General features: G+C 40.3%; 2 protein-coding genes and 1 pseudogene across 2 annotated transcripts in view; 1 reads left to right on the top strand and 2 right to left on the bottom strand.

Annotated features, from left to right (window-relative positions):
- tmem145 (transmembrane protein 145) overlaps positions 1 to 13,033 on the top strand; it is a 55,710-nt gene extending 42,677 nt beyond the window's left edge. The window contains exons 10-15 of the mRNA XM_078252486.1: positions 110 to 188; positions 1,454 to 1,547; positions 3,692 to 3,864; positions 4,564 to 4,684; positions 5,072 to 5,260; positions 10,029 to 13,033. Coding sequence (XP_078108612.1) covers positions 110 to 188; positions 1,454 to 1,547; positions 3,692 to 3,864; positions 4,564 to 4,684; positions 5,072 to 5,260; positions 10,029 to 10,271 — 899 coding nt within the window. The 3' untranslated portion in view covers positions 10,272 to 13,033. The remainder of the gene's footprint in view (positions 1 to 109; positions 189 to 1,453; positions 1,548 to 3,691; positions 3,865 to 4,563; positions 4,685 to 5,071; positions 5,261 to 10,028) is intronic.
- Positions 13,034 to 13,471: 438 nt separating this feature from the next.
- mrpl17 (mitochondrial ribosomal protein L17) lies at positions 13,472 to 15,057 on the bottom strand. The gene is made up of 3 exons (XM_078252488.1): positions 14,710 to 15,057; positions 14,081 to 14,149; positions 13,472 to 13,967 (listed from the first exon to the last, which is right to left on the bottom strand). The coding sequence occupies exons 1-3, from the start codon at positions 14,881 to 14,883 to the stop codon at positions 13,713 to 13,715; spliced, it is 498 nt and encodes a 165-aa protein (XP_078108614.1). The 5' UTR covers positions 14,884 to 15,057; the 3' UTR covers positions 13,472 to 13,712.
- Positions 15,058 to 18,545: 3,488 nt separating this feature from the next.
- On the bottom strand, positions 18,546 to 22,209 carry LOC144518936 (trypsin-2-like; annotated as a pseudogene).
- Positions 22,210 to 22,544: the final 335 nt, after the last annotated feature.

Below are 22,544 nucleotides of genomic sequence, written 5' to 3'. Positions count from 1 at the left end.
GCTGATTTTATCTTTCCCCTATGATATTACGGATTCGGAAACCACAACCTAATTACCCCCTCTGTCTTCTTTCTCATTTTTTGTCTCACTCCTCTCTGTCCATCTCCAGGGAAATTACTGTTCTCCGTCAGTTTCCTGGTGTTCCTTCTGATGCTCATATTGTTGGGCAAAGGTTTCACTGTCACCAGGTGGGGGTTTGCACTTTTTTCAGCGTGTGTGTGTGTGTGTGTGTGTGTGTGTGTGTGTGTTTTTTCTCCAAGCCCATGTGTGTTTGTTTACGCAAGCCTGTCATCTTGTGCAGGTGTGTTTATGCTGCCACTGTCTCTCAGGCCTCACTGTCACAGTCATAACAGTATCTCATGACATGATAACGTTAGGTGTCAGTCAAAAAGTCAGTTAGTATGCTGGATGTGATGGTGTGGATAAACACCTGATATATCAGAGGAATGTGACAGATGGATGCTACTCTGATGTGAACTTTATGTCGTTTTTGTGTCTGCTGCAGGATTACCCTGCAAAGCCAGCTGACACATTTTTAGTTTGCTTACTCTTTTCTGGCAAGGCTTAGTGGACATTTGCTTGGGACAGGCATCATTTCAGATAGCCCACACAATAGATGATTTACGAGTGTAATTTTGAATGTCCAGTCCAACATGCCCGCTGTTCTTAAACGTTGTTACTTTTCTTCCAAGCTATCCCTAGATGTTGGTTTCTGAGTCAGTTTATGTGAGAAAATTAAATGGCAGTTCAAGGTTTTGAGTTTTGATTCATGGTGAGTCATCATCTAAACCACTGCTTACAGATTGAAGATTGGTCTTGCTTCAGGCTCAGTTTAATCTCTGTGGATATTTTCCAGACTCTTGTAGCGAAAACTGAGCTTGCAAGATTTAAGCTGGCTTCTTCGACTCCAGGATTACACCCTCCTCTGGGCTCAGAAGAATCTCTTAGACTTATTAAACCCCTCTAAAACCCTAGTGAATAAACTTAAAACTGCATCACCATCAAGCTAAAATCATGGCTGTTTATCTGCAGAAAGTTAACTACAACTTTGATGTGTTGTCTCTGGTGTGTGGTGCTGAATTAGTCAGAGCAAAATGATATTTGAAAATCCTTGTTATATTTGTTGTTGTGCAAATAAAGAAGCCTTAATTTCTGCTTTTATGAATACGGAGAGCTTTTTTCACAGCCTGCCGTGTCCATGAGTCTGCAGCCATTTCATATTTATAAAGTTCAGAGCTGAGCACACAAGTCCTTTGTGCTGTGTGGTGTTGGATAGATGCTTTTTAGACTAAGCTGTCTTTGTTTTATGTGTAAAGAACCAAATGTGTGATTTTGTGTTTGTGTTTCCATGCATCACCCCCTCTGTCTGTGTATTGTTGAGTGTGTGTTCTTATCTTCCGCTAACTTGTGTTTGACCTCTGACCCTCTTTGTGTATGTGTTAATGTGTGTCAGAGCGAGGATCAGTCACAGTGGGTCAGTTAAGCTGAGCATCTACATGACAGTCTACACAATCACCTACGTCATCCTCTTCATCTATGAGGCAGAGGTACCACACACACACACACACACACACACACACACACACACACACACACACACAGAGCACATTACCCACACTGCACTGTAGTCAACATTGGGGCTACTGAGGTTATTTTAATTATTGACTAATCCATGAATTTTTCATTTTTATTATTTTTAATCAGAAATTCCCAAAGTCTAAAGTAGTTTCTTCAAAACCCAAAGACACTGAGTTGAAAACCCAACGATATTAAATTTACAATTAGAGATGTTCCGATACCGATACCAGTATTGGTATCTGCCTAAAATGGTGGTATCGGTATCGGGAAGTACTGGAGTTTATGCACCGATCCGATACCACGTAATAAAGCCCTAAAGAAAATCTACATTAAAGTAGTTTATTTATGTTCTTTTTCCGTTATAACTGTATGTCAAACTGGATAATAAAAGAACGTTCTGTGGCGTTCATTGTTTGTGTTTGTTCATGTTTCACAAAGAGTTTAACCTGAGCCAGACCGACAACAAAGATAGAAATAATATCACATCCATACAAGGATAGTAGTATACAGTTGTTAAAACATAATAAAATATATGACACACTGGTATCGGATCGGTACTCGGTATCGGCCGATATGCAAGTTCAGGTATCGGAATCGGTATCAGGAAGCAACAAAATGGTATCGGAACATCTCTATTTACAATAATGTAAAACAGAAAGAAGCTGCAAATCCACATTTGTTTTACTATTTTCTAACACTTCATAGACAAAGATGAATCAATTAATTGGGAAAATAACCAGCAGTGAAAATAATATTTAGTTGCAGCCCTCATAAATCATCTGTACAGTAGTTACTAAAAGCTCAGTCTACTGCAGTTTTGTTCTTTTTATTTTAAATTCAGATTCCAGCTCATAAAACATTTGAACACTTGACTTCTGATGTGATTTGAAAGCAGCATCTGCATTACGCCCAGGATGACTGGTGATGATTTCTGACTTTCTGGCACTGGTATTATTGCTCTCTCTGGCTTTTTTAATAATCTCACAAATATTCATGGTAGAGTAGAGCCCACAGATCAACGTGGGCTGTAATGGCTTTTTCTGTCAAGTTACTTAATAACATTGACACATCGCTAATTATGAATATGCAACAAGTTGATGACTTTCAAAGATCCAACAACAACAACGAGGCAACTAAAAGCACAACTAAAGAGATTTGCACTCACTACTGTACCTGAGATAATAAATCTTAGATCAATGAAAGTTAGACTTAGTAATAAGCATACTGAGAGATCTCCACTCTCATTAATCATACCGTGTCTCTGTATGTGAAGATGGAAACAGATTTTTAACAGCTATGATGTTATAGCATATGAGCTTATAAATTAATTAGACACTTGGGAGTGTTACAGTTACATACATCTGTGCATGCTGCAGAGGCTTCAGCACAGTCCGATCACGATGGTACATTCAGGGACAGTGGATTACAGTCTTTGAATGCGGCCTATTAATGACCCAGTGGGAATAGTGCAGTGGAACTATCCTTGCTATATTTAACGCTGGAGCCTATAGCTATCTCACACACTGCAATATGTGGATCTGAAGGCGTGCCTGCCCTCTTACATGGTCCCTGCTTTTGAAGAGCTCAAAACTCAGGGGAGCTCCTGCTAAAAATACACCAAACTAGGTTACAATTGGAACTGAAATAAAGAGTTGAAGAGTGTTCTTGGTGCTCGGCCTGCATGGAATCTGACAGGCCTGCGTTAGCTGGTTGGATTCCAAGAAGTTCCACACCGAGCCGTCACACCAATGCATTATGTAGCACGAGGTAACCGTGTATGGCCAACGCTATCCAGTCACTGGAATGTGAAATGCAATCTGGTGTCCGCAGTTGCAGGCACCACACACACACACACACACACACACACACACACACACACACACACATGCCGATGACCCAGTTGGGAAGAACAAGTGTCAATGTCAAAGACTCACACAGAAGGCAACAAGCTGAGCTTTGGCTCGGTCATCTCAGTGCAGCGGCTAAACCACTAGCAATCCATTTTAGTAATTAGGGCACAGACTACAATGTCTAGCCAAGCCAAACAATGCTTATTTTTTTCTTTTTAAGTTTAAGCTTAATTTTGGCATAACTTGTCATGTTCCTGTGCCAGTTCTTTGACCCAGGTGAAGTGCTATACGCCTATGACAGCCCCGCAGGCTACGGACTGATGGGCCTGCAGCTGCTGGCCTACGTGTGGTTCTGCTATGCCGTGCTGGTCTCTCTGAAACACTACCCTGAGAAACAGCCCTTCTACATCCCTTTCTTCACCACGTACACACTATGGTGAGACCTGCACGGCTTCCCCCACTCTGCCCTTGCTGCGGATAATAGCACCTGAGCGAGATTGCAGGAGTAGAAAAATACATGTTTCTCTGTTTGAGGTCTCTTCAATTTGAATAATTTATGCTGCTCTGTAAAACTGTGCATGAGATAGCTGATGCTTTAGCGGTCCAGGAATAAAAAGTTGTTTATTTAACACTACCCTTCTACAACATTGCGTGCCCAACCTCTGTGCTCTAATAACACTGTAGATAATTGTACCTGAGTGAATGATTGCTAGAGGAAAACTTCTATTTTTACTCAGCTGGTGATTTACTTGGGTCTCTTCTATCTACAATAATTTATGCTACCATATGTGTGTGCTAGATAGTTTAAAAGTTTGTACTGGAAAGTGTTTTTCCTTTCAAATAACTAAGAGAAAAACTCTTCTGCATACACTGTTCTGTTTCTCTGCCCTTCACTCACTGGGTGTAATAGCATAAGCTTCAAATGAAGTGTAGATTACAAAGACTAATATTATCTCTGTATTTCTCTCTAATTGCTACCGCAATCTCCCGCCTCATTATCTACGTCTCTCCTCTCCTTCCATCTTCATCTTTCTGTATGCTTTACATCTGTTTCTACTCTCCCGGCCTTTCAGTTCTCATCTTTTCTTTTAATGTGTTCTTCGTTATCCTAAATCTACTCACTTGTCTTCATCAGGTTTTTCGCAGTGCCTGTTATGGCTTTGATCGCCAACTTTGGGATTCCTCGTTGGGCCCGGGAGAAGATCGTCAACGGCATTCAGCTTGGCATCCACCTCTACGCTCACATCGTGTTCCTCGTTCGTACCACACACACATACACACACACACACACACACCCTCATGCACCCTTGCACTTCTACATAGTTCACATTATTCAAGAGTCATTATTGCCTCTGTCTGTCATATATTATTCACTATCCTTGAGTCATAACTGCCTCGTGCTGATTGTCTCCCCCACACATCTTTATCTACCTCTTCCTCACCTTCGACACATTGTTCTTTACTAATGGGCCGACTGCTCACGTAAATTCCCTTTTATTTTTCTGCTCACTGCATGCATTGCATTTCCCACTTCTCACTTGGACCTTATATGTTCTGTTAGCTACTATACATATTTTATACATAGATTATATACGTAAAAATCAGCGGAAATCATTATATATTTTCATCTTTTAATCCCTTAGGTTATCACAAGACCCTCGGCAGCCAATAAGAACTTCCCATATCATGTTCGGACGTCCCAGATTGGGATCCTGCTGTCCAGTCCGAAAGCAGGCGAGGGGGCAGAGAGTTTCCCCCATCATGCCTATGGAAATGGCTCCTTCCTGGGAGACTCTCAACCAAACTTTACTGAACTCTTCTCCATCCAATCAGTGAGTCTAATTTGACATGTTTTTCGATGCATGCTTAATATCTTAGATCACATTGTTAAAGCAGAAGACACAGAGGAGCAAGCTCTGTGAAGTGACAGGCACAGAAACAGGTTCAATGTAAATGCAAGCATCAGAATCAGAATTGTAGCTTGTAATGTGTGTCTCTATCCAGCTTCAACACCTCCCAACCATTTTGCAGTGCTTGCTATATGTAATTAGATTCATCTAAGTTGTACTAATTTGTTGATGCTTTTAAAAAACAAACATTACTGTGTCAAACCTAGCTTGAAATTAATTGATGTCTTGTCTAACAAAGATGCCTCAAACTAGAAGGCATCAGTGTAACAATGTTTTTTAAGGATTATTTCTTGGCGTAAACTGCCGTCTCTTCCTGTGGGCGCCAGGTGAATGACAGTGAGCACAGCGTGAACATAGCACACGCACTGATATGAAAACACTTGGGCACAAGGAAATAATGATTAAGTAAAAATTTTGACAAGACCAAATTAAGGCGTCATGTTTGCTGTGATGAATTGTCTAGCATGGGGAACTTTTACATTTGTGAGCGTGGTTTTTTCATACTGCACATAAATGAGTGACAGCAAAAGGGCTCTGACTCTTCAGCTACACTGATACAATGTGCAGACACGGGTATGAATAATACAACACAAAGGAGCAACCATAGAGGAAGCAACCCAAAGTAGAAAAAATGCCTGAAGTGACACAAAGTCAGGACAAGGAAGGACAAGTTTCAAGTGTTCATTGTATAAAAAGGCATCAAAGCTTTAAGATCATTTAAATTAATAAAGTTAGATGGCAGTAATAAATAGCCCAAAATATAATAAACGTGAATTAGAGAAAACAAGCAACTCTTGCCATTATGTGTTTTACAAACCAGTACTACCACTTAGAAATGAATTGTCTGACTCCCTGGAAGCCAGTGTAAAGAGGTTTAATGAGCTTGCGTCCCCTGGTTCTTGTTATAAATCTAGCATGAGAATTGCTGCATTTTCTGCAAATGTTGAATTGGAAGAAACTGGGAAGACCATGCAAGGCTGCTAAAAATCTAAGCACAACAAAACCACGATTTTCAACCCTGGTATCAATGTGGGTCATAAGAATCTCTCCATTTGTTGTAAAATAAAATGCCCTCAGTCTTTATTTAAGTGGAGGAAATGTAGTTGCAGGTGATTACTGGCATTGACACAGTGAGTCTATTGGACCAGGGTCATTTGGTCAAAAAGCAAAGTAAAACAGCATGGCAATGCAGCCTTTTGTGTTTGTTTTTGCAGCATTTGGCCTGAAGGGTCAATTTTGTGGTTATCACAGGAGTCTCTGCGCTATAATGTAGTCGGAAGCCAGATTTAAAATTGTCTAGAAAACTATTTACAGATAAAACAGACGTGCCGTTAGTTTTCCCAAGATGGGAAAGATTTTTTTAAGTATAAATATAGGATTTAGTATAAAATCATCCATCCAAAACATCCGTTGCAACACATGAAATGCTAAGTACTGTAACTGAAAACAAAGGTAGAACAATCCAAATCATTAGGAAGGTTTTTCTAATACTTTGTTTACATGACAGGATGAGCTGGGCAATAATTCAGTTATCACATTTTAGCAGGACTCATACCACAATTAAGTGATCCTATAATTTCATATTTGTAGCATTTTCTGGTGACCAAATTAATAATTCATTGCAAACTGTAATTACAATCTAACAAAATGATGGTCTCGTACAGTTTAATGCATTACAGTGGAACACAGTTCGCTTTGAAAATCTGTGATTTCTGTAGAGTTGCAAAAATAGGTCAATTAGTCGATCAACATAAAATGAATCAACTAAAAGTATTTTGATAATTGGTTAATCATTAAAATCATTTTCAAAAAAACAATGGCAAAACATTTTATGGCTCCAGCTTTAAAGGTCCAGTGTGTAACGTGTTTAGTTGTTCATTATCAAAATCTGTGTTGCCTGTTCACAAACTTGTCCTTTTTCATGAATATTTACCACCACCATCAATTCCAAGTATTCCTTTTGGCTTGAAATTTTACATTTTCATTTGCATGAACTGGGGTAGATGCTCCTTATTCATGCGCCATCTTGAAATACGTTAGCTGGTAAGGGACATACAGGACATGCTGCTCCGCCTCTCGCGTTTTTCACTGTCGCATGATAAACTGAGAGGTGCTGCTAATGGGTAACGTCGCTTCCCGGCCCCGGCAAGTTTGAAGAAGGAAACACGGAGGACCACACGTAATCAAAATCCAGATTTCAGGAACAAGAGTCTTCTTCTTCCCCCAGAAAAAGAAAAAGGATATTGAAAAGAGCAAGAGACGGCGTCATCAGAAAAAAGCGTGAAGGCTACTGTAGCTGTAATACGTACTTTAAACTGCGTGGAGCGGGAGAGTTGATTGCGATTATATGATCTTAACGCTAGATGGGAGAAATTCCTACACATTGGACCTTTAAAATGAAAGAGAATTTTCTGCGTTTCTTTGTCATACATTATACTAAATTTAATATGTTTGAGTTGGTCGGACAAAACAAGACATTTGATGATGTCACCTTAAAACTTTTTTGTAGACTAAAACAGTTATTACATTAATAATAGGGCTGTCAAACGATTACATTTTCTTAATCGCGATTAATCGTTGAATTTTTATAGTTAATTGTGATTAATTGCATGTTTTATCACATGATTACAATTCTATTATATTCTATAAACAGTTTTTAAGTACATATTAACAATGGAAAGCAATTCTTACCAGTGTATCTTGATTGGGAATCAAATGAATGCAAAGAAAGTGACTTTATGAACTTGATTTTAAGATTTGTTTTGTTTATTATATATTTAATCTAGTCACACATTTGAATTTAACAACAACTTTGAATGCACCACGAGGCTGTAAATTACCAGTTTCATTGAACGCACCGCCTGTGTTTTTCCGACAACGGCAGCTGCAGATTGTTACATGCCGGTGTTGAATCCTCTACAGTGAAATACAGACACACTTTACACTGTTTAGCGTTAGCTGTCAGCATTTTAACAGTGTTTAATCCAGCTACTAGCTAGCGGTAGGCTAACATTAGCTGCTGTCAAGTGTAGCGTTAACTAGAGTACTGGCAGCAATGTTTCTGTTGCCTGTAACGTCTGTTTCAGAGCATCAGAGAGAAGTGCAGGCATGTCAGTGGCACCAGAAAGACATATATATATATATATATATATATATATATATATATATATATATATATATATATAATCTTCCTCTCTCTCTCTCTATATATATATATATATATATATATATATATATATATATATATATATATATACATATATATATATATATATATATATATATACTATATTAGGGCTGTCAAAATAACGCTGTTAATTTCGATTAATTAATCGAGAAAATACAACGCGTTAAAAAAATTAACGCAGATTAATCTTTCGTTTGCATACAGACGAAAATCTGGTGCCACTGAAATGTCTGCGCTTCTCTCTGCTGCTCTGAAACGGACGTTACAGGAAACACAAACCCCGCTGCATGTGACGCTAGTTAACACAATACTCAACAGCAGCTAACGTTAGCCTACCATCTAGGTAGTTAGCACTATAGCAGCTATAGCACTACAGCAGCTAACGTTAGCTCACCGTTAGCTAGTAGCTGGATTAAACAAACGGTGTAAAGTGTGACTGTGTTTTACTGTAGAGGATTCAACACCGGGATGTAACAATCTGCAGCTGCCTTCGAAAAACAACACAAACGGTGCGTTAAATGAAACTGGTAAACTACAGCCTCGTGGTGCATTTGAAGTTATTGTAAATGTCCTTTTCCTATCTGGTTGTTGTTTTTGTTGCTCAACAGCAATTTACTAGTGAAATAAGTTATTGTTATTGTTATACATTATTATTAAATCATTTAATTTTGACCATATGGCCTTAGCAATAAACAAGCCGTTCTTTGATGTCACCAACTGTTGTTTAGTACCCTTTTTTTTTCTTTTTCTTTTTTTTACTTTCTTAAAAAGTATCTGTTCAGGCACCGTTAATTATGTATGTGATTAATTAATCACAGAGTATGTAATTAATTAGATTAAATTTTTTAATCGATTGACAGCCCTAATATATATATATATATATATATATATATATATATATATATAAAATCTATGGCTCTGGGCGTTGCTATTCGATCCTGCAGCAGCAGGATGTGTTACGAGGAAGTATGGCAAAATAGTAGCCTGTTGGGCACGACGCAAAGCCGAGTGAAGTGAAAATAAATTAATAAATGGCGGCATGCGATTAATACGATTAAAAAAAATTAACGCATTATGCTTGACCCTTAGTCGCATCGCGATTAACGCGTTAATGCTGACAGCCCTAATTAATAATAAAAAATAAAAAAACATCACTTGCAGCCCTAGACTTTGCATACATTTGCCATGTAGTGATTTGTATATTGATATAAAATGATATGTTTGATATTTAATGATTTCAACCATATCCCCGAGGCCTACATAAAGGCTCTACAATACAGTAAACTAATCTAGAGTCGGGTCAGTTTGTGGAGAGTAACATAACTGAATTGGAGGTCAGGAAACCCAGTACATGTGTAATTCACCCCGACCTATCGGTGAGCTCTAAAGGGGGCTGTAAAAAATGTGATGTATAGTGTCTGCAGCATCCACATAACACAGTAACCTACATCCAGAGGATCAGACCAGATCAAAGGTGTAAAACCATCACCTTCTTCCTTCCAGGACCCGGTAAAGACAGTCGAGGAGACGGTGGCCCGTAAAGGACCCGAGGTGCCAAGGAACAGCGAGCAGAAGATCATCACCACTGCTGCCGACTTGACGGCGATATTGCCCCCACCTCTGCCTCAGATACCCCCACGCCTGGCCGCATGCTCACCCTCGCTCCCGCCCCGACTTCCTTCCTTCACAGAATATTTCAGCATGCAGAGCGGAGGAGGCGGAGGAGGGTTCGGAACGAAGGCATGAGACGGTACAGAGGGAGAGGGGGAAAGGCGTTGAAGGAACGGACAGAATGACAATACAGTAAGAGTCAGAGTGGAAATAAAGGTGTTACTGTTTAAAGACGGCCCAAAAAAAGTTCGGATGGACGCAGAAGAGAAATCATCTGAATAACCTGAATGGAAGAGTGAGAGGGAAATGGCTGAGAGATAGGAGTGCTCAACTTGTTAAAGAATAAAAAAGCAATAAAAATTTGATGTTGAACAGTAAATGGCACACAGGGAGAAAGACGACAAAGTGGATGTAGCCAGAGCAATAGGATGATAGCTGTGCACGATGCGGAAATGAACAAAATTCTTGAAATACTTCTATTAAAAAATTCATGAGGCATTGAGGATGGTGTATCTGGAGGAGTTTGTAAATAGCAAAAACGGTAGAGATCTACCACTCTATATAGTTTTATTTCAAAAAAGGAAATTTGTTGTCATGGTTTTTTCCACATCATTAGATTCCAGTTGGTGCTGTGACCATCAGAAAAATGTCATGCCATTACATTTATCCAAGTCATTTAAAAAAGACTTTTTTTATGTTTGACACATTTTGATAAAGCATAGATATTATATGGAGTTTATTGGGTTAATTTATATTCTTATATGCCTTCATTACAGCTGGTTATTCTGGATTGATATACCGATGTGTTAATGTAAAATGTCACGTTTACTGTGGGCACTTCTAGGTACTTGTAAAACATGCATGTTTGTATCGTATTTCCCGTCCAAAAAGTTGATATATGTGACTCCACGTGACCATACAATATTCGCTTATTGTGTGTATTGAAACTATAGGTTTGTAAATACAAACAATAGGCTTTAGTATATTTTTAACTGGATAAATTCTGTTAAATGTTATTCCAATCAAAACCTTGCGCTGTCTGAAACATGAAACCAATAATATATTCTTTCGGTTTTCGTTGAGTTTTAACCGGAGTGCAGAATATGCCTGCTCAAAAAATGTCATTTCTGTGTATGTAGACGTTGGTGAATGTACTGATGCAATACAGCACAAGGACAGGGATGATTTTCAAGTTACTGGAATACTACAGTACACCTTTTGTCAAATGTTCTTTACTCTCTCCTTGGCTTTCAACTGCAACACATTCATGATTTTAGAGCAGGGGGCTGCCCTTTATTGAAATACGTAAGTAACTTAATCCTCACCCGTCTAGTACCTGAAACATGAATATTTGTTGGCTTTATCTCACTTTAACGTTCAAACAGTGCAAAAAGTAAAACAAATATTCCTAGTTTTGGATCCCCTAACATTGAGCTATGACAACAACAAAAAAGCCTTGTAGATTAACTGTTAAAACGGCAACAGAGCTGTACATTTTGTCTGTCCTGCATGGGGCACTTTAATGTTCCTGGTCTTAGTCTGTTTATTTGTGATGATGTCACCTTATAAGAAAACCTGTATTCACACCACTTTGAATACTATTCCAGATGCATACACCTGTAAATAGTCTGAAAATGTCATCGACTGTCCGGACATTGTTGGGGACGTATCATGAGCCGTCAATGTAATTTAACATTGAATTGCTGAAGTTGAAGTCATGTAAGAGTGTCACTTAAGCTGAGTTTACCACTACCTGCTATTCAGAAAAAAAATACCTGTGAAAGTACACTAACAAATTCAGTTTTATCTTGACTGTTTTGTACTTGATTCGTAAAAATGGTGATACTCAGCTTGTAGTCTACATTTATCAATGAGTCTGTCTGCAATGGAGTACTGTAGGATGTTAGGACTGTGGTGTGTAACTTGTAAGAGTGTAGTCAGAGGTGTAACTTAGTGTGAAACAGAATGATACTTGAATTATAGTACTAGTAGTTCTTTCTGATTGTGTCTAGTTTATATTTGGCATGTCTGCCATTTTGTCTGCCTTTGCCTATTGTTATGGTTGCCATGACTTGACTGAAGAGACAATGGGTGACTTGACTAACAGACAGGCTTACTGAAACTGGATCGCTGCTTCAACTTGTGTATATTGACATACAATTACAGGACTGAGACACATTGTGGAGAGAACTGGACAAAAAGAGATTATGTATGCATGACAGAAAACAGCACAGCTTTTAGGCTACTCAGAGCGATCTGGTTAAGAGCACATCACTGAAGCACTATTCAAATGCATTTTAATGGTGTCAAATGAAAATTCTAAATACGCTGTACATATACACTTTTTGCCAAAAAAAAAAAAAAAAAAAGGTTTTATTAGAGGGCACGTCTGGGTGTGTGTATTATTTGGCTACTGTGTTAATAAGCAAGAGTGTCTGTGTTCCAGTTAGGACAAGGGCATGTGTCCAAAGGAGTCAATCTAGTATCCGTAAATCATATTTAGAATCTGTTCTCATTACAAGACTCCATTAATATGAAACACCACAGGGACAGACTCCAGGCTGGTCACAATTTGATGTAGGCTAGCCTAATTATTTCACAGCCAGTATCCCGCTCTGTGTCTGCTGAAGTGCAGTCACAACAAACTGCCTGTCTGTGCCTGTTCTCCAGCAAGGTTATACATTTGTAAATGGCTTTCTGGGTAATCACTGCCACTGTCTTTAAAGGAAAAAGTAGTTATATTATTCTGTAACAATTTGTGACGTCTGCTCAGGAGTTTTTTTGTGATTTAGCGATCAAATTTGTCCACTAACTTCTTTTCACTCGTCTATCAAATGTATTGCAACCCAATACAACAGTCCAACAATATGTAAATACTCTTTGACTTGTGCTTTTATTGTCCGGTGTTCTATTTTTTTTGTCCCCAGGATGACAAATAACAAAAACACTGTACAACATAGTATAGCATAATAGACAACTTTCACTTGTCATAAAGGGTTTCTGCAGTGTCAACTTAATTGAATTGAGGACTTTTTCCCCCTGAATGAAGTAGGCATGTATAAGAAGCAGGTGGGCTCTAATGAAATATGCTATCCAGTTGCATTATGGGTACTGTAGGATCCAGTGTTTTTGGAGTCTGAACCATACTTAGGACTAAATATCTCTTCCTCTGCTGCTTCGACCACTTTTTTAAAAATCTGTAACAACTCCCCCAATTTCATGAAGGTGCAATACTAAATTACTGAAGTACCCCTTTAATATGTACCAGAAAAGCTTTTTTTCTTGTGTGCTGCTGTTGTGTGGGCCAAATCTTGTTTAAAGAAATAAAGCGGAAATCTGGAAATAATATTTATTAATACATAATCAGTCATAAATGTCTTTACAGAATGTTAACAGAAACGCCCTTGGCTTCAGTTGACGCTGGAGCTTTTGGACTGCTTTTTTGGTGAAGAAATGAACAAGTGTCTATATGCCACAACCTGCAGCAACTGCAAGTGACTCTTCAGAGGCATTTCAGCACCCAACCATCATCCTTCAGCGACCACCATCACTGATCCAACACCAGGAGGGTTTTAATCAAGGTTTTGCAGCCAACTGTTGTGCCCTCTCCTCTCTGTAGCCTTTGAGAAGCTGGTTGATGAGTGTCAGTTCATTCTCTTTTTTCACAGGATAGAGAGGTGGGAAGGGATTGCCTTTGTACTCTAGGACGGCCATCTTCGCTCTGTCTAGGTTCTGTCTGTTGGGGATGCGTGCTATACGTGTGTAGCCATTTGTCTGGGTCTCAAACCGTGGAGCAAGGACCTTGAAGAGCTTTGGGACCAGATCCTTTTCCTGAAGAGAAAAAAGCACACTCAAACTAAACATTGACTCACCATTAACTGTTTTACATTCAGAGTGACACAGCTTGTAACTTCACAAAGTTGAGAAGAGCTGCACACACGTACCGTCAGCCAAAAACTGGCCATTTTCATCGCCTTCTCATCAGTGTCTCCCTTTTTGGCATAGTCAATCATCTGGGACAAAGAAAATAAGAAAACATATACAGTCAGAACCACTGTGTGAGAAACGGAGAAATTAAAATAAAAATATGTTGCCTGTTAGGATAGAACCAGATGAAGACCTAGTTGCCTTTATCAGTCTAATAACATTTTGGGAATTGTATAACAGGCCAATATAAGGCTGATCATATGACTTTGCTAGTTTTATAACTAATTTTGTGAAAGATTGTTTTTTTTTCTATTACAATATACACATCAAAATAACTTATTTTTAACATGAAATCATGCCAAAGTTTAATTGAAATGATAACGGTGAAATGTTGCCGAGCCATTAACTGTTTCACATATTTCTATTCTTAAAAATTCACTTTCTTCTTCCACCATAAAACTATATGGACAAAACATTCACCAAATGTGATATTGATCCCTCATAACAAAATCTCAGGTCGAAAGATGTAGGCTATGTAACTTGTATAACGTTACTGTTTTAATTTGGCTATTTAAAAATAGATAAATACTGTAACGTTAACGTCAGCTTAATGGGTAGCTAGCCAGCAGCACCAGGTCGTAGTCACCTTTTCAGCGTAGAAGCGGACTTCATCTGCTCGGGCCGCCGTGGTTTCTATCCTCTCGTGTCGGACCAGTCCTGTCAAAATGTTCCGCAGCATGTTGATTCGGGACTGCGGACCCATACCCATCTTCCGGGCCACCCGGCCGTGGGAGATCAACATTTGCAACGTGAGGCGCATCTTGTCCGGTTAGATTCGCCTGCGTGAATCTGCGACGAACAAATGGAAAACTAAACTACATAAACGAGAAAATGTTCCAAAGTAAAGCGTATTATCAATTTAACCCGCCCTTAATGTAATCACAATGCCCGAGGTCAGCAATGCGAAGCTGACATTGGTGGTGCGTCGTCAAATATGTCCGACTTGGTAATGGAACTGGGGAGCGACAGTTCCGCTAAACTCACTGCAACCAGAAACGATGAAAATCAAGAACCACAGAAAAAATATCAAGATCATTGTTATTCTGATTCTTAAAAATAAAGCGACAGATGGTTTGGTTGTCTGTATATCTTTGTTTGTTTGGTTTGCTATTGTATACAACTGTTAATGGGGTAATCAAGCACAATATCAGTTATTTTTATTTATTTATTCATTATTTTTAATACTATTTACTCATACTTTGTTCCGTTTGATCTCTTAATTGTCTATTTTAACCATAGACTGTAAATATTAACAGTCTATGATTTTAACTGCATGGCCTCGAGTTATAATATGCTGAGGCGACGGTCCTCAGGTGGGGCTTTAGTAGTACTGAGAAAAAGAAGAAATTAATATAATTCTGGATTAATGCATGACATAAAATATCCTTGATTGCTGCTGCTATTTATCATTTTTCTACAAGGTCAGTGGCTGGATATAATAGTTTTAAAAGTCTTAATTGCCGTAGGCTAATTGGTGTATTATCAAGTGCCCTGTGTGGGAAAACAACAGTGCACATGCCCAAACAATGGCACACATTTGAGGCCACGTGTTGCTGATTACCTGTTGGCCCGCTGCAATTTGATTGGCTATTTGCCAAAGTACTGTTGTCGTCATCTGCTGGTAGTTGCCAGAAGTTTAGTAATGTAATGTAGTCACTGTCAGTACCCGATCCGTAACGCCTGTAAGATCCGTTGTGCGCATGCGCACAATTCAGCGCATGAATTGTGTTTTACGACACTGCCTGATCAGTTCTACACTTGCGCGAACACCGGCAGACTTCACAGCTCTATGCACGCATTGGCGTAAGGATGTTTGGACATTTCTGGTTACCAGAAGAAAACATTAGATAGTGACAGTAGACCGTTATGATGGCAGAGATGAAGTTTACAAGGTGTTTGCTGGAGTTGCCTAAAGTATCTGTTAATGATATACGGAGGGTCGTCCGGCCATCCAGTACAACACCATGTAGCAAATTAAATAAAGGCTTCAAATTTTACGTTTCATCATTTCTTTGCAACTTTGAAGGTAATTTGCTAACGCTAGCTAGCCTGAGCTAGAAGCCTTGCTTTGGTGTTTTAAGTCATGACTCCGTCCTGCTTCAGGTTAATCATGCTTTAAATAAAGTTTAAGCATGTGTATACCTCTCACTTCATGTGTTTGTACTTTGATTAAAGTATCAGGTAAAAACAGGGCTACAAATGAGATCTCTGTAAGAGACCAGCAAACTCCTAGCAAACTATTATGTAGCTCAATGCTGGACATTTCACTAATATATCGGTGCCCTCCAGCCGCGGGCTTTTGTTATTAACCAACCGCTGGTAAAAAAAAAAAAAAAAGAAATCTGTTTTAATGTGAAGTGATTCTCCAGCAGAAAAAAAATGTCAGAGAAGAAGCTTTTTTTTGCTTCCTGTGTGTTATTTGGAGTGGATGGTACCCTGGTCAAAAACAGGCTTCCAGGATCTCAAGCATCTTTCGTAGAGGGTTAAGGTTACCAAACGTGAAGCAGCAGGACAACGCGGTAAAATTGGGCTTGCTTGGCAAAACAGCTAGCTAACATTACCCAAACTGAGGCGCATACGGAAGTGAGCAGCACGTTGAGGAGAACTATGTGCTCAGTCGGATTATCGCCTGTGTTGAATGTGTGGAAAATAGGAAATGGCGCATTATGTAAAATTGTGTAATTTTCTTGTTTTGTGTCTATCCAAAGTAGTTGTTGCCCCCATGGGCATAAATCTGATCTAACAGTAGGGGGGACAATAAACATAAAATTTCTGAAGAGCAATTTTTGAAGAGGACACAAATAATACAGCCACAATTATACTCGTAGAGGACGTGTTCACAGAGGAAAGCCTTTATACTATCATTAGTGTAGCATGGAGACTGACCATTATCCTTCTTTTCAGCGTTTCTCTTGATTCAATAAAAAAGCTGACTAATTTGAACGAAATATTCTTCTTTAAAATCATGTATTTATTTTTAAGTTTTTTATAATCAAGCCACAAAAATACCTTAAAACATAATGACTTATTTTGAAAAAGTGTCCCTATATAAAAGAAATACAATGCTTTTGTACACTTGTTAAATTAGCTGATCATAATGTAAATTAGTGAGCCACTGGTAAAGCTCATCTGCTAACCCTGACAGCCACACACCTCCAAAAATATGAACTGAGCTCAACACACTTACCTGAGACTTTACACCTGACTGTCCCTGGTCTCCCTGAGACTCTACACCTGACTGTCCCTGGTCTCCCTGTTCCTCAGTTCTTTCTGTCACATAGTAACATTTGCCTGTGACATAGTGACGTTAGTATTTCCATAAGCACCCATTCTTATAAAGATGTTACCAAATTGTCTTGATATGAGGACTTAATGTACTTACTTGGCGTTTTGGTGTAAGCCTACTGAAAAAGGATCTTATGTCATTTTTAACAACAACACAAATCTTTAACGTCAGATGTCTATATATGAGTTAGGTTCATAGGTTCACCACGTGGTCATATTATAATTATAAAATGATCTTGCGTCCTCCACATAAATATTAGGTTTCTTCTGGGACAGAGGATATATATTTAACTGATCAGCCACTTAACTTCATATTGAGCAAAACACAACTGTAGATCTTCAATATTAACCCTAATATCAGTTCACACACATAACGTTAGTCTTATCTCCGTGGTAATGTTAGTTGTAGTGGGTGCATTTCTATCCAACAAGCTATAAGCTAGGTAACGTTACATTATATTACACTAACATAGCGAACCTTTTTGTCATGACTAATTTATTAATTACTCAGCATAATTTCTATTTGAGAAAAGAAAAACTTAATCCGCCTACTTACTACACTCCTGTCACTACCGATGTAACTGTGAGTCTAGCGCAGATCCTACAGCATGCAGTGGACCAAACCACTGTGAGGCAAGGGAGGGGGGACCCAAAATGTTTCTAAACTTAAAAAGCATTTTTGGGGGTTTGTATTGTTTTTCTGCTTACACAGATATTTTAAGTATACATCATTATGTTATTTACAATACACAGCATTGTTTTAATGATATTTCTGGGGGGGGGGGGGAACAACCCTTAGATGGGGGGTGGGGTCCTGACCCCCGACCCCCCTGGGATTTACGCCCTTGGTTGCCCCACAATTTTCTACCTAACACGCAACTCATGTTTGTTGTATTACTGTAGGTAGGCCTATAACATCAAAGTAAGCAGGTCAGTAGCCTAATATAATTGAATGGTTTTCCCATTGTATTATTCGTGTGGATTTGCCAGACAGATCAGAAAGACAGAGAAAGATACAAACTAAAAGCATAGTTAAAATGCAGGTATTAGACCTATTTTATTTGAATGTCCAAAGTTTCATTGACACAGGATTTTGCAGTATAGAAACTGCTGTAGCCGAGTGTGATTGGACTGGATTCAGTAAGAGGCCATGGTGCTCTGCAGCCAGTCTGTAAAAATGCAGGTCTGATGCAAGAAAGAGGGAAAAGGCATATTTAAAACGTTATGTCACACCAGGTTTTGGGAATATATCTTTTATAAAATAGAAAAAAATGATTGCTGTGGGAAACTTTTTTTTTCTTCTACCTTGGCATAGACACCGGGGTGGTTCTTCTCTGCACACCCAAAGCCCCAGGACATAACACCCTGCAGCTCACCATCACCATCACACAACAGGACCACCAGTCACCCTGAGAGTGGGGGAGCAAAGCAGTTTAACTTAATATATAAAAACGTTAAGTCTCAACTTAGTGCTAAGGTCAAGTCATATACTTTTGTCAATTTGCAACAACAGAGATACATAGGCCTACCTGGCAGGAGTCTTTGCCTCCCTCGATGTATCCAGCACAGAACATGGCCTCAGTGAGCATGCCGGGGTAGGAGTTGTCACAGTCCTCCTCAGACAGGATGGGGATTTCCAGGCACTGCAGCTTGTTACTATCAGCAGCTGTGGAGATGCTCAAGTTCAAGTTACTTTATTTGTCCCGCAGTGGGGCAATTTGTTGTGCAGCAGATAGTATAATACAAATCACACACAATCATACAATCATATCAGCAGCTGTGGAGATGCAGAACAAGAGACACAATGTCAAATGAATGATGGACAAACGTAGACTAACAGAAGCCCTGTGTCGGAGATAGTCCCTCTGTCCCAATGCCAAAAAAATATTTAGTGCATTTTTGCAGTATGGCAGAAATAGCAGGATGTATCCAGTCAGATTTTGCATTATGCAAGCCAGAATGCTTTTCTGGCTATTCTGAACCACAATCCCTTGCGCAGCATAGATGAGAAAGAGGGTCAAAGTTCAAGCCGCAATGTTAAGCAAAGTACAAGTTTGGCAAGGCGGTGAAAGAGGCTAAACAACGGTACTCTGAGAAACTCCAACACCAGTTCTCAGCGAACGACTCTGCTTCTGTCTGGAGAGGGCTCAAACAGATCACCAGCTTCAAGCCCAAAGTCTCCCACTCCACCAACGACTAACGCCTAGCCAACGACCTGAACGACTTCTACTGTCGCTTTGATGGACAATGGGTCGGTCCTGACACCATCCCCCTCAACACCTCCCAACAAAGGGTCTTCCCTGACACCATCCCCCGCAACACCTCTCAACAGCTCCAGCTACAGTGCATCACCTCCACCTCCCCCACCTTAAAGGTCCCCCCCTCCACCTCCCCACCCACCTCAGTGACGACTCTCTCCATCAATGAGGAAGACGTCAACAGACTGTTCAGGAGACAGAACCCCAGGAAAGCTGCTGGACCGGATGCTGTCTCCCCATCTAGCTTGAAGCACTGCGCTGACCAGCTGTCTCCAGTGTTCACAGACATTTTCAACACCTCACTGGAGACATGTCACGTGCCAGCCTGTTTCAAGACCTCAACAATCATCCCTGTTCCCAAGAAGCCAAGGACAACAGGACTTAATGACTTCAGACCCGTCGTCCTGACCTCTGTGGTTATGAAGTCCTTTGAGCGCCTTGTGCTTTCTCACCTCAAAGCCATCACTGACCCCCCTCCTGGAACCCCCTGCAGTTTGCCTACAGAGCCAATAGGTCTGTAGACGATGCAGTCAACCTGGCCCTACACTACATCCTCCGGCACCTGGACTCTGCAGGAACCTACGCCAGGATCCTGTTTGTGGACTTCAGCTCTGCCTTTAACACCATCATCCCTGCTCTGCTTCAGGAGAAACTCTCCCAGCTTGGTGTGCCTGACGCCACCTGCAGGTGGATCACTGACTTCCTGTCTGACAGGAAGCAGCATGTGAAGCTGGGGAAAGACTTCTCCGACTCACAGACCATCAGCACCGGATCCCCTCAGGGCTGTGTTCTTTCTCCTCTGCTCTTCTCCCTGTACACCAACAGCGGCACCTCCAGTCACAAGCTTCTGAAGTTTGCGGACGACACCTCCCTCATTGGACTCATCTCTGATGGAGACGAGTCCGCCTACAGGTCGGAGGCTGACCACCTGGTGAAGTGGTGCAAGCAAAACAACCTAGAGCGCAATGCTCTAAAGACAGTGGAGATGGTTGTGGACTTCAGGAAGAACCCAACCCCACCTACCCCCATCACCCTCTGTGGCTCCACAATTGACACTGTGGAGTCTTTCCGCTTCCTGGGAACTATCATCTCCCAGGACCTCAAGTGGGAGCTGAACATCAGCTCCCTCGTCAAGAAAGCACAACAGAGGATGTACTTCCTGTGACACCTGAAGAAATTCAACCTGCCAAAGACAATGATGGTGCACTTCTACACAGCCATCATTGAGTCCATCCTCACATCCTCCATCACCATCTGGTACGCTGCTGCCACAGCCAAGGACAAGGGCAGACTGCAGCATGTCATTCGGTCAGCTGAGAAGGTGATTGGCTGCAATCTGCCGCCGCTCCAGGACCTTTACGCCGCCAGGACTCTGAAGCGTGCTGGAAAGATTGTGGCCGATCCCTCCCACCACGGACACAAACTCTTTGAGACACTCCCCTCTGGCAGGAGGCTGAGGTCCATCAGGACCAAAACCTCACGTCACAAGAACAGTTTTTTCCCCTCTGCCACTAGCCTTATCAACAAGGCCCGGAAACCACCCTGACTCTCTCCACAACCCCCCTCTGGCTCTACATGCCACTGTACTTAATCTGCTCTTTTTATCTCAACTATTACTCTCTTATTTTTAATACATTCTGTGTGTGTATATATATATATACATATATTTATACTTATATTGTTTGTTCTGTTTAACCTGCTTGTTTAACTTATTTTAGAGAATGTGTGACGTGCACCTACAACACCAAAACAAATTCCTTGTATGTGTAAAAAATTTACTTGGCAATAAAGCTTTTCTGATTCTGATTCTTATGAAGAAGTAGTGTTTCCCAATTGTATGCATACTGCATGCAACAGTAAGTACTTTGTAAGGGATGTTGCAGTGTATATTAAAAGTAAAAGTATGCAATTTGGAACTTAGAGAGTGTTTGATACTCACAGGAGCTCATGGTCACACCCCATCAAAAGACTGTGCATTTGGTGCCAGCGGGGGCACAACTAGTAGGCAGAGCCACAGGCCGCACATACTGGTTGATGGTGGGGGGCTTGCTCAGCTTGATCAGCATGATGTCATTGTTAACCAGCCAGGACTCGTAGTTGGGATGAGGGATCACGCGTTCAGCAGAAATGATCTGTTCATTGCCATCCATGAACCAACGGTTGTGATCACCGAGGACAATGTCCATTTTGCTGAAAGAGAGGATGAAGTTGTAAGGGGTGGGGATGAGATTAGTGCCTTTTTGTTATTTTGGCAGTTTTATGAGCACCCACAATTTGTAGCAGTGAGCAGCAGACACCACCCAGTTCTCGTTGACCAGGGAGCCACCACAGAAATGGTAGCCAGAGTTCAGAGACACCTGATGGGGCTGAGAATGAGGCGTGCATTCCCTCCCTCCAACAATTTTGTCATCCTCTGTAGCAACTGAAAAAATATATATTTCTATCTCTGCAAAAAATGAATAGTATCGGTATAAAAAATGTTACTCTGCAAATGCCCAACATTTTTGCATCTCCTTTGCCTCTTTGGTGTTTTTCTTAGTCATAGATGTTCTTTGGTAGATCATGAATCCACAATCTTAACAAAATTGTTATTTTCCACACTAAATATATTTAAGCAATACATTAAGTGATGCTTAAGAACCTCAGCGCAAGCACCTCGGTCCTAGCCGCATCACTGTCGTGCCAATAATGACGTTAAATCAAACCTTCTCGTGTAATATTGCGATTATACAACCACGGTTACCAGCAAAATAAAAGTTATAATCAAACTGTATTCATATTGTGGGGCAATTCACTCTCAAAATAAATGACTGTTTAGTCAGCCAGACAACTTAAGCTAACGTTCGCTTTGTAGAGATCGTAGGATTTCCCAAACTGA

The sequence above is a fragment of the Sander vitreus genome, chromosome 6 (assembly GCF_031162955.1).
Source record: "Sander vitreus isolate 19-12246 chromosome 6, sanVit1, whole genome shotgun sequence".
NCBI lineage: Eukaryota > Metazoa > Chordata > Actinopteri > Perciformes > Percidae > Sander > Sander vitreus.
Note: the sequence above shows the minus strand (reverse complement) of the source record. Positions and strands in the feature narration are given on the sequence as shown.

Bases quoted from the DNA above. Each gene is read 5' to 3' on its own strand.
- mrpl17 (XM_078252488.1), bottom strand. From the start codon at position 14,883: ATGCGCCTCACGTTGCAAATGTTGATCTCCCACGGCCGGGTGGCCCGG. The intron at 14,150-14,709 runs GTGACTACGACC...TCTTTGTCCCAG, and splicing joins TCCGCTTCTACGCTGAAAAG to ATGATTGACTATGCCAAAAA. The intron at 13,968-14,080 runs GTACGTGTGTGC...TTTTCTCTTCAG, and splicing joins TGGCCAGTTTTTGGCTGACG to GAAAAGGATCTGGTCCCAAA.